Source organism: Marmota marmota, unplaced genomic scaffold (genome assembly GCF_001458135.2).
Source record: "Marmota marmota marmota unplaced genomic scaffold, marMar, whole genome shotgun sequence".
NCBI classification, from domain to species: domain Eukaryota; kingdom Metazoa; phylum Chordata; class Mammalia; order Rodentia; family Sciuridae; genus Marmota; species Marmota marmota.
The window spans coordinates 1,663,187-1,675,326 of NW_026000142.1; the positions used below are offsets into that span (position 1 = coordinate 1,663,187).

General features: G+C 37.8%; 1 protein-coding gene across 5 annotated transcripts in view; it reads left to right on the top strand.

Moving 5' to 3' along the window:
- The window catches only part of Dync1i1 (dynein cytoplasmic 1 intermediate chain 1), a 264,774-nt gene that overhangs the window by 20,315 nt on the left and 232,319 nt on the right, over positions 1-12,140 (top strand). For 3 of the 5 annotated variants that reach the window (XM_048785965.1, XM_048785966.1, XM_048785964.1), the window contains exon 4: positions 4,643-4,702. The exons of the other annotated variants lie outside the window; for them this stretch is intronic. In XM_048785965.1, the coding sequence (XP_048641922.1) occupies positions 4,643-4,702 (60 nt within the window). The remainder of the gene's footprint in view (positions 1-4,642; positions 4,703-12,140) is intronic. 5 annotated transcript variants of the gene reach the window in all.

Genomic DNA, 12,140 nt, shown 5'->3' on the forward strand with positions numbered 1-12,140 from the left:
GAGAGAGGGAGGAAGGAAGAGGAGGAGGAGGGAAAGAAAAAGCAGGGGGGATATGGATCAATCAGAAAGGGCTGGGTTGGTCAGTCCAGGAAGTAAAGAGAAAAGGAGAGGTGGGCAGCACTGAAGGTCTGTGTGGTAAATGATGAAAACCTGGTGGAGGGAAAGCAGGTGGAAGCCACATTCAGCTTCACTTGTTCTAAACTCAAAGACATGAGTGATCATCTGGCTCCCTAGGAAGCTGGTCTTCAAGGAAAGAAGACTTTGTCAAGCATGTATGATTGACTTGCTTGGAACTTACTGTTCTCAGCATAAATTGGTAAATTGGCACCTAATGTATAACACAGTCTTGTAAGACATAGCAGACTACCTCAGCCACTTAAGTCCAATAAAGTAGGCACTGATGGAATGAACTTATTATGTCCAAATCCTACTTCATCCTTCAAGATCCAGGTCAGATGGACTCTCCAAATGTATTAGAGAAAGTTTGTCTCCTAGCTGTGACATCCCGAGGATGGTGAAAGTGCAGCCTAGGGCCTGGCTGCCTGGTTCCAGAGTAAACACAGTGAGATGAACTTACAGTTATCATTATCTTTAATCTTTTTATGGCATTATTTTTTCAGCTAATATTTATTGACATTTTAAACTGCCATACAAGTAATAAAAACTACCCTCTTCCTGGTGTATATTAATGGTTTATCTGTGTCTCATTTCCTTTACTTAAAAGACACATTCTTAAGTGCAAGTCCCTCAGCATACCTGGGGTGCCACTTTATGTCATGTTTTGCTTTCTACCTTGTTCCACTAAACCATTTATATATGTTTTATCTCCCCATAAGAGACGTAGTTTCCCTGAGAATTCTTTTAATCCTCTTTCACGGTGTTTTATACATCAAGCCCTTAATAGGTGTTTCTCAAATAAGTAAATGAATGTCCTTATGAAAAATATTCTCTTCTCTGAATGCATAAATTGGGCCATTTCAGAAATGACTAAAAAATAGAACTCATCCTATAGTAAACAGATAGATTTCTTTAAGAAAAGAATTTGTGATATTTACTTACAACTTCACTACTTCTTTTATGTTATAAATAAGTTTCCTGGCAAGAAAAACCATCTTTATATTTTCCATGATGCAGTTACTTGATGAAAAAATGTCTGGAAAGTAAAATCTATGTCAATTGGTTAAATAAAATTATTCCAACCGGGAAGAGAAAGCAAAAAGACAGTATCCTGTATTTTAAAATATCAGAGAAGATCCATAATGGCCTTCAGGCCTGTTTCTTCATTTTACTGGGGACAGAGGAGACTTGCCTGATGACACCATATAGCCACACCTAGAATACAAACTCCTCACTCCTTGGCCCAGATGTGGTTCTCTCTAAGAAACTGCCGTCTGCAGGGAAGCTTTCTACAAATTTGTACAGAAGTGAGCATGGCATACATACTCCTAGGCCATCCTTGGAAACCAAAACCAACCTTTGCTCATTTAATGTATTGGCTTTAAGTTCCTTAAAAAAAAATGTGCATTCTGTGTGTGTCTGACCATGCCACAGATAATGGAAATATGAAAAGGAAATAAAACTAGCACACTTGATGGTGTCCTTGGCTTTATTCTTCACCCAAAGCTTGTTACTGACAATAACTATGATTTCTTTTATTGGATCATATAAGTATGATGGGATGGGGGTGTCACAGAGTCAGTTACATATATCACCTTTGTTGCTCTGGTTGAAAAACACAAACTCTAGATTACTAATCTTGAGACTTCAAAGTGGGGGATTCTGATGGAATCACTGTTTTTGCTTAAGGGGACTATGAGTTCAGGTGATGTGGTCATTAAGTAACAGGACAACAGCCAGACTGCTTGGGAGCCACCTGTCTTCACCTGCCTGGGAGAAGTGGAAAAAGGTCAAGAAAGGTCATATCATCTGAATCCTCAAGGCATACAGTGGGTCCAGGACCTGATCTCACCCCTTACAGGGGAATGCTTCTTACAGTCATCAAGAATCAGAGGCTGCTCTTCTGTCTGTAGCAGAAATGCCCTTAAATTTAATCCCCAGAAGTATGTGAACAGCAAGTATGAATTATTTTAATGGATTCTATTATTTCCACCTTATGAACTGAAGTAAAGAAATTGATTCCTGAACAGGAATAGCTACTTTCCTTGAGCAGAGCATGAATCCAGAGCAATGGTCCTCACCCCTAGTTGCACACTAGAATCACCTGGAGGGTTTTCAGAATGACAGATGCCTGGATTCCACCCCAGACATTCTGATTTCATTGGTCTGGAGGTGGCCTGGGCTTCAGGCCAAGCTTGGGCAAATCATGAATTTAGATGCTGATGTAGTTGAACATCAGTGATGTTTTCTGTTTGCTGGCAACTGAGAGCAGTGGCTTAGCCTAATCATTGTTTAAAGGTAGACTGCCAGTCAGCTTTGTAAATATCACTTGGAAACTTATTAGAAATACAAACTCTAAGGCTCCACTCCAGATCTACTGAATCAGAATTTTGGGCATTGGGGGATCTAGCATTCTGTATTTTACTAAGGTCTTAAGGTCAGTTTGAGAACCACTGATCTAGGCTAAGACCTTGGTACTCAAGGTGTGGTCCATAGACTGGCAGCATCTGCATCCCTAAACTTGTTCAAAATTCAGTCTGAGGCCATCCCAGACCTACTAGATCAGAATACACATTTTAACAATATTCCCAAGTATCTGGATGTGCATTAAAGTTTGAGAATCACTGATTTAAGACACAGTGGCCAGTTCATGTTTCTCACTGGACTTCAATTATCATCTTTCAGAGCATTCAGGCAAGAAGACAAGAGCACAGCCAAAGCTAATAAGGGAAGCTGTGAAACTTCATCCTGATCTCTGCAGGATGAGCTAATATGGGATCTGTTGTGTAGGTGGGGTGTTGACTCATAGAAACTTTTATAGTAGATAGAGTGGTCATGGTAGTAGTAAGAACAGCTACTGATTATGAAATGGTTGTTATGTGCTTTCTAGGTAGAATTCCATTTATCCCCATAGAAAACCAGAGAAAGAATCATTCTTTCATTCAGCTAATATTGTATAATATAACAACATAGCCAGGTATAGTTCTAGGCATATCCCTATAATACCCACCCCTACCATTGGGAGGCATAAATCCAGGTTCAGATAATGATGGTAATAAATGAACTGATATATAATAACATCATAAGTAAAATTGGGTGCCATGAAGAAAGTAAGGCAGGGTAAAGGGGAAAAAAATAGTGATAAAGAAGTCCTACTTGAGATCAGGTGGTGAAAAAGAGAAAGAAACTCTGAAGTGACATATGAGCCAAAATATGAAAGAAACAAACTCCTGAGCCCTGTAGACCTCCTATGGAAAAAATATCAAGCAGGACACTGATGTTTGCATAGGAGGAGGGAGGAGAAGAACGGTTAGAAATAAGTTTGGATGGTAGCTGCAGGAAGATCATAAATTATCTTATAAGCCATGGTCAAAAACAAGAAAACTGAGCAAGTCTTCTCAAACTTCAAGGCGCCATGAGTTACCTGGGGACCTTGTTAAACTGTATAGTTTGCAGTCAGTAATTTGGGGGAAGGGGACCTGAGTGTCTACATTTCCAACAAGCTCCAAGAGATGCTAATGCCACTGGTACATGGGCTACACTTTGAGTAAGCAAAAGATGTACTGGAGCTCAGAACTTAACAGCATGCCAATGTCACCCAGCTGGTAAGTGACCGAGGCCAAGTGTGAATCACCCATGCTGACTCCAAAGGCCAGGCTGTCCATCTGTACCTTCCCAGACAACCTCATGCCTGGTTCACCTGTAACTGATTCTGAGCAGTAAAATTAAAGAGCCTCCCTGAGATTGGACCCTCATGTGCAATCTGTTATAGAAAAGTTGTTTATTCCTTCTTATTTGGAAGGAGAAATCCCAAAGGAAATTGGATGCCCTGATGATCTGTGCTATCTCTTGTGAAATATTTAAAAGATGTAAGATGTAATGAAACCCTGGCATCTTAGAGACAAATGACTTTGCTGGTGACCATTTTGATGTACTCTCTATAGGAAAAAACAAACAAACAAACATGAAAACATATGAGTCTTGAAATCTAATGCATTATATTTGCAGTAATGGACCTGAGGAAGCCAGTTATTCACCAGACACTGCAAGTTGTGCTCCCTCCAGCCTGACTTCCCCAGATGCTCCCATCCTGGCCCATTTGCACTTAGTCTTCTTTGCTGCATGGAAGATGGTTAAAGTTCCCAAATGTGGATGGGCTCCGAGGTGTCAGAGATAACATGCATCAGTTTAGCTGCTCAAGTCCTCAGACTTGAGTATAAACCAAAAACAAAGCCAGGGGTGGTTGGCTGTGTGCACAGAGTTTGAATACCTGGCTCTGGGCTTTCTTTCCTGAAAACAACCACACTTCCAATATCAAACAGATGTTCAAAGGGAATAAAAAATGGCTCCTTGCTTTCTCTCCTCACTGGATGATCACTGGGAGACCGGGGGAGGGAGTGGGGACATGTTCTGTGTGTGTATTGTATATGCTCCCGCCTTGATGAATGACATGGTTTGGTTTGGTTTGTTGCCCTCCCCTTTTGTTAATTCTCTGTGTTCTTTTTCCTTTGTGCTGCACGATTAGGACCCTGCAGTGGGATACAGACCCCTCAGTGCTCCAGCTGCAGTCAGACTCAGAACTTGGGTATATGTCTGCTCTTTTGTTACTCCTTTTATTGTTTCTTTGCTACAGTTGTGTTGAAATGCTGGAGCTGTTGTTGCTCTTGTTTTTCTCCCCTTTTGTTGAATTCCCAGTTTGATAAGTTTATTTCCTTCTGTTAGTTTTCCTTAAAAAGCTTTGAAGAAAGTCTCTCTTTGTGGAAAACCCCACAAAAAGATGGCTTTTGATTTCCCCTGTTTATTCCTAGTATGGCAAGAAAACACTGCCCCCAAATCAAAATACGAGCACCTCTACCTAAAGGTGGGGCACACAAGTTCTGTGATGGGAGATGCGTGTGACTTTGTCCTAACCACGGTTCCCCTTTACCAACAAGTTGCTGAAGGTTAATTTTGTGAAGATTGATATCAAAATGTTGTCTTATTTGTTTCCTTTCCTTTTCGTTCTTTGGAAAATTCATAATAAGTTATTAATTTGAATTAAATTTTGAATGGGTAGATTCCCATGGAATAAAATCATGTTTTTAATAGTTCTATCTTAAGATATCTCAAATATTTGATATTATATAATGACTTCTAATGATAATGTTTTCCAATGGAAATGCATTGTCACATGTTAAAAGATAGCTTCAGAGTTGAAAATTCATCCCCAAAGAACAAAACACATTGGTATATCCCAGAAACTTGGTTTATTTCTAAGATTGAAGGTAGCTAGAGTCACACATGAAGCTATTCCCAGTGGGTGCTGGAACCAGCTCATTGTCAAGCTCGGAAGAATAGGTTGTGCCTTCTTGATCAGATCATCTCATAATGGCTATGGTAGAGTATTTACAACACAGAAATTGGTGAATGCTACACAGGGCTTGCTCCTTTCCCCCAAACTAGCTTTTATGCATTTACCAGCATACCACTGGATACTTCCAATATGTGAACAGCAAATTTTATTATAGCATTTTATGAAACTATCTTTTTTCTTTCTAAATATAAAATAGTATGTGTCCAAGCGGGTATTTATTGCTTATTTATTTTGATTCCTGAGATTCCTGGACATGTATCTGGGTTTCTATCAATTTTAGGGCCTATTGTAAGTGTGAAAGGAGGCTGAGGATCATCAGCTTCCACGGGAATCTACCCATTCTGCCTGTGTTCTTTTCTATATGCAAAAGTTCTTCCTTTTCTCACAACAATGCTATGTCAAGGAAATAGTCTTCCTAATACTTTAGTTTACTGACACACTGGTCTTTTTTTAAAATTACTAAAATTTTGGCTCTTTAGTTTTATAGTTTATTGTATGTTACATTTCAACTTATGTTATTTAAAATCAAAATATATGGTTTAAGTTAAAAAGAGAAACAATGCATATATAGTAAGTTATGTTCAGGAGAACCTCAAAATGCATTCTTTAATATATCACCATGTTAAATAAATAATAGAAGGGAGGAACTGGCAGAGATTATCCTATGCACTTAAAGTAGTGGTTTTTAGAGGGATTGCAGCACTGCTAAATTACACTTGCTAATGTGGAATAGTTAGAAAACTTCCTATTTGAATCTGTTTTCCAAGCAAAATCTCACTATTGGCTTTGCATATTAAAACTTCAGACTTATTCTAGGGAGAAGGAATAGCTGTGGCTACCACCTTGCCTGCCACAATTCACTTCAGAGTGAACTCTGAAACATGAGATATTCTGCTCACTGACAGTGGCTTATCTTAGGGGGTTTGGAAGGAGTGTTCAGAAAATATAAGAGAGAGACAATTATTTTAGCCATGTTACAACTTCAAGTATTGCTTCCATGAAAATTTCCCTTTTTGGTAGTTCTTATGTGCAGGGCAATGAGATTTTTCTATGGACAGTTCTATTTTCCCTTCTTAAGTCTAGGCATTGATTCACCATAGATTGCTCTGTCTCTTGATTTAACAGCTGTATTGAAGTACACTTTGCATAAGATAAACTACAAATATTTAAACTAATAAAATTGATGTTTTAACATTTCTACACATCATGAAATTATCACCATGATCAAGACAGTGAACATATTCATCATCCCCACAAGTGTCATCGTGCCTCTTTGAAGTATACCTGTTCTTCCCATGCTTCCAAATCCTCCAGAACAACTCATCTGCCATTACTATGTATTAGTTTGCATTTCCCAGAATTTTAGTTTAAATTTAATCATATATCATGCACTACTTTGATGGCGTTCTTTCATTCAGAATAATTTTTTGTCAATAGTGCATTCTTTTGTATTGCCAAGTGATATTTCATTGTATGGAAAGTGTGGAGGTGAAATGATCCGGTTAGGAGGGTCTTAACTTAATCAGTGCATTGATCCACCTGCAAGGGTGGTAATTGTAGGCAGATAGGATGTAGCTGAAAGGGGTGGGTCACTGGCAATGTGCTTTTGCGGTTTATATTTTGTCTGGTGAGAGGAGTGCTCTCTGCTTCCTGGTTGTCATGTCCTGACCTGCTTTCCTCTGCTACACCCTTTCACCATGATGTTCTGCTCACCTTGGGCACATGGAGTTGGCCTTCTGTGGACTGAGACCTTTGAAACCATGAGTTTCAAATAAATTTTTCCTCCTCTAAAATTGTTCTTGTCAGATCTTTTGGTCACAGCAGCAACAAAACCTGACTAAAGCAATTATTAAAAGATCATAGTGTTACTCATTGTGGTCTTAGTTTGCACTTCCTTAGTAACTTCATATGCTTTCAATTTGAATATTTTCTCTGATGAAACATCTTTTACCTTATATATTACTATTATTATTTGTAGATGTATGGAACACTTTTATTTATTTATTTTTATGTGGTGCTGCTGAGGATCTAACCCAGTGCCTCACACATGCTAGGCAAGTGCTCTGCCACTCAGCTACAACCCCAGCCCCCCCTTATATATTATTTTTTATTGAGTTATTTATTGTTTCATTATTGATTTTTGATCATTCTTTATATGTTTAGGAAACAATCCTTTATCTTGTATCTGATATAAACTCGATTGAGTTTTTAATCTTTCTTTTGGATTTTTCTTTGACCCAATGGTTATTTAAGAGTGTGTGGTTTAATTTTTATGTATTTGTGAATTTCCTTGTTTTCCATTATTTATTTCTAGTTTCATTTCCTTGTAGTCATAACATATACTGGTATGATTTTGATCTTAAATGTGCTGAGACTTGTTTTGTGGCATAACAATCCATTCTGAAGAATGTTCCATGTGCACTTGGAAGAACATATATTCTGCTGTTGGTTGTCCTGTACATTTGCTAGGTCTATTTGATGTATAGTATTGTTCAAGTTCACTGTTTTTTTTTTAATGATTTTCTACATGGATGTTCTATTATTGAAAGTGAGGTGTTAAAGTTTACTGTTATTACGTCCCTCCTATCAGTTTATCCATTCAGATTTGTCCACATTTGCTACATATACTTAGGTACTCTGGTGTTAAGTGCATATGTATTTATAATTGTTTTACATCCTGTTGGATTGACACTTTTATCATTGCAGGATGACCTGTTATCTCTAGAGAATTTTTAAAATGTGAAACCTACTTTGTTTGATATAAGTACAGCTCTTCTTGTCTTATTTGGTTACCAGTTACTTGGGTGTCTTTTTCCATCTCTTCGCTTTAAGCCTACATGTGTCCCAAAGTAAGTTTCTTATAGTGTATTTGAATCTTTCTTTTTAAGAAAATTATTAAGTCACTTTGCATCTCTTGGGTGTTGATTTTAATTCATTTACAAGTAAGTATTTATGTGAGGAAAGGGTTTACTATTCTCAGTTTGTTAACTATTTTCTGTTTGTCTTGTAGTTTCATTTTGTTTTTTTCTTTGACTATTTTGAGTTTTGTTGTTTATATCTATAAGCTTTGTTGCATTTTTCTTTTTCTTTTGTTTAACTTCCATGGGTATTCTCTGTTGTTCAGGTGTGGATTATGTAAAATGCCTTATAACATTCTGTTTTAAGTGGGCAGCAATTTCTCTTACATATAAAAACTATCTACACTTTTTTTCCTATCCCACATCATATGCTGTGGTATCACAATTCACATTTATACTGTGTGTCTATTAACATAATTTATTTTTACTTATTTTTAGTGGTTTTGTCTTTTTAGTTTTATACCCGCATTAAAAGCTTTTTAATCACCCCATTATAGTAAAATAGTATTCTATTTTTGTTCATATGTTTATCTTTACCAGTGAATTTCATGCTTTCTTTTACTCTTCTGTTGCTGTTTGCAATTCTTTCATTACATCTAGAACTCCCTTTAGCATTTTTTTCTTCTTTTAATTTTTTATTTTTAGTTGTTATTATTTATTTATTTATGTGTAGTGCTGAGAATTGAACCCAATGCCTCACACATGCTAGGCAAGTGGTGTACCACTGATCCATAACCCCAGACCCCTTTAGCATTTTTTTATAAGTCAGATCTAGTGGTAAAGACCTCTTCAGTGTTTCTTTTCTGAGAAAGTTATTCTTTCTCAATTTTTGAAAGACAGGTTTACCAGGTATAGTATTCTTGGTCAGCAGTCTTATTATAGTACTCCTTATGTCTGTACAGATTGTATGGAAAAATCTACTCATAATCTTATGGACATTCTTATAGATTTCTCTGTTTTTTTTTTAGCTTTGACAATTTGATTATAATGTGTGTTTATGGGTCTCTTTCAATTATCTCATTTGGTGTTTTTGGGGCTTCCTATTTCTGAATATCTGTTTCCTTCCCCAGATTTAGGAATGATTTAGCAAGACCCTAAGCAATTTAGTGAGATTGTATCCCAAAATTAAGACATAAAAAGGGCTGGAGGGGCTGGGGTTATAGCTCAGAGGTAGAGCGCTTGCCTTGCACTTGTGAGGTACTGGGTTTAATCTTCAGCACCATATAAAAATAAATAAAATAAATGAAGATATTGTTAAAAAAAAAAGAAGGGGGGGGGTGCTGGAGATGCAGCTCACTGGTAAAATGCCCCTGGGTTCAAAGTTCCTCAGTACCAGGGGGGGAAATGCATGTATTGGTTCACTGATATTATCCCATAATTCCCTTTAACTATCTTTTCTCCTTTTCATTTTTAAAATTTTATCCTTGCTCCTCTCACTGAGTGATTTCCATTGAACCATCTTCTAATTCACTAATACTTTCTTCTGCTTGGTCAAGCCTGCTGTTGAACTATTATATTGAATTTTTCAGTTCAGATGTTATATCCTTCAGCTTTATCATTTCTGTTTGGCTTTTTTTTTTTCAACCTCTTTGTTGAGATTTTCACTTTGTTCGTATATTACTCTCCTGACTTTGGTAAGCATCTTTGATTGAAGATTTTCAAGTCTCTGTCAGGAAAATCACATGTCTCCATTTCATTATGGTTTCTTTTTACAGATTAATATTGTTCTTTTATTTGGAACATATTTCCATGTTTCCTCATTTCTTAACTCTCTGTGTTGGTTTCTGCACATATGACAAAACAGCCACCTCTTCTTTGTCTTTATAGACTGATCTTGGATAGGTGGTGAACCTTACTAAACACCTAGCTAGAGATTCTGGATGTTTCTTAAATCTGTTTGTTCATATAAATTTTCATCTTTTTTAAAAAATAAAAAAATAAACAAGTTGTCATCTTTTTTTATTAGACCTCCCAGGAAACTAGAGTATTCTAAGTCTCATAGGTGCCCTGAGAAAGATAAGAGAAGAGCCAGTCCTGCAAGTAGCTGCTGGGATAATTGGGATGCTAGATGTGTGGTCCAATTTCCTTCTCACCTTAGGAAGAAGTTGGGAGCTGGAGTTTATCACCCACTTTCTCTACATTGAGCCAAGGAGCATACTTGTGACAAAAGCCTGTATGCTTGTTCAGATGCATGCCTTTTGAAATCATTTTTGTCACCTCCAGAAGTCTACCAAATGCCAGTCCCCATTAGCTCTCAGATATAGGCAAGTTAGAGTCAATCTCCAGTCTAATAACTCAAATAGTTGGGGTCTGGATGAGTTATTCAGTTCCTTCTAGGGAGAAGCTAGAGGCTAGATTTTATGGCTGGAATAAGTTGCTGGGAGGAGCCACAGGAAGTATCCACTCACTCATTCAAACTCCTGGGAATTGCCTTCCCTGTCAGTTCCAGGAAACTCAAAAAGTTGAGATAGTAGATGTGCAGTGTAACCGGTTCCAGGAGAAACTGGGAGCTGGGCTTCATTGCTAAAGCCATCTGGCAGGGGGAATCATGAGAAGAGCCTGCAGAGCCATTCAGAGCCACAGCTCTGTTCTCTGGAGACCTCAGGTGACTAGTGAACACTGAATTCAGCAGCTTCAGAAAAGATGAGTGAGTAGCAAACATGACAGTTGTTGCTTAGAAAGAAGCCTTGTTTTTATCACAGTAAAGCTGGGTATTGGAACATGTTTACACTCCCAGGGACCACTGATTGCCTGCCTTTTTGGCTTCCAGGTGCAGTCTAGTTAGGGTCCATACACTCAGGTAGCAGCTGGAAAAGTCAAAGATCTTGATGTACAATCTAAACCTTTCCTGATAGAGCTGGTCTTTATTGCTCTTATGCTCTGTGCTGCTCAAGGGGTAAAAGATATGAGAAGAGCTTGAATCTCTGTTTAAAGCTCCCTCTTCTTTCTCTGCAACCCCAGGGGACTAGTGAGCATTGGGTTCCATCAGCTTCCAGAGATAGGCACATTAGGAATCAGTGCCTTTGGTAGCAGCTATAAAAATTGGGGCACTAGATGAATGATCCAAACCCCTTCAGTCCTCAGGGAGAAACTGAGAGGCGAAGGATCCCCTCTGATTGAATGGCAGAGTGGCAGGGATGGATTTTGAAGTGGGAATTTTCTCATTGTCCAGCATACAAGAGTTTCTCAACTGGTTTCTGAATTTTTCTCAGGGAGAATTGATTCATATATTTATTTGGTGCTTCTGTGGGTGGAGGAAATGTCCTGAGACTCTTGTTTTGCCAAGACTCTTGTTTTGCCAAGTTCTCCCACAAGAACTTTCTGGTACCTTTTTATTGATATCAAACTTTATGAATATTACTTTGTTAGGTGTTGGATATATTTTAATGGCTACAAATCTCTTGAAATTTCTTCTGAGATATAATCAATTCACTTGAAAACAGTTTCAGTCTGTCAGTCTTGCTTTTATGTTTTCTTTTTTTAAACTAGCAAGGTCAATGAATTCCTAAAACTAAAGCAAGACTCTTAGGTGTGTTGGAAATAATTCCCCATAAATCTTGAGTTTTTCTCAGGTTGATAGAAACAGGGAATGTTTCTATTCCTGTATGAATGCCCAGAACTGTTACCTATAATTCTAGACAATCCTTCCCTTGGTCTGAGGTAGTTTCTGACATATATGCATTGATTGGTAATGAGCTAAATACTCAAGGGTCAGAATTTTCATTTTGTGGCGTTACCTTCTCTGCTGTTTTGTCCTGTCAAGTCTAACAGCCTGGTCCAGCTCAACCTTTTCTCTTCCGCTTAGGAATTCT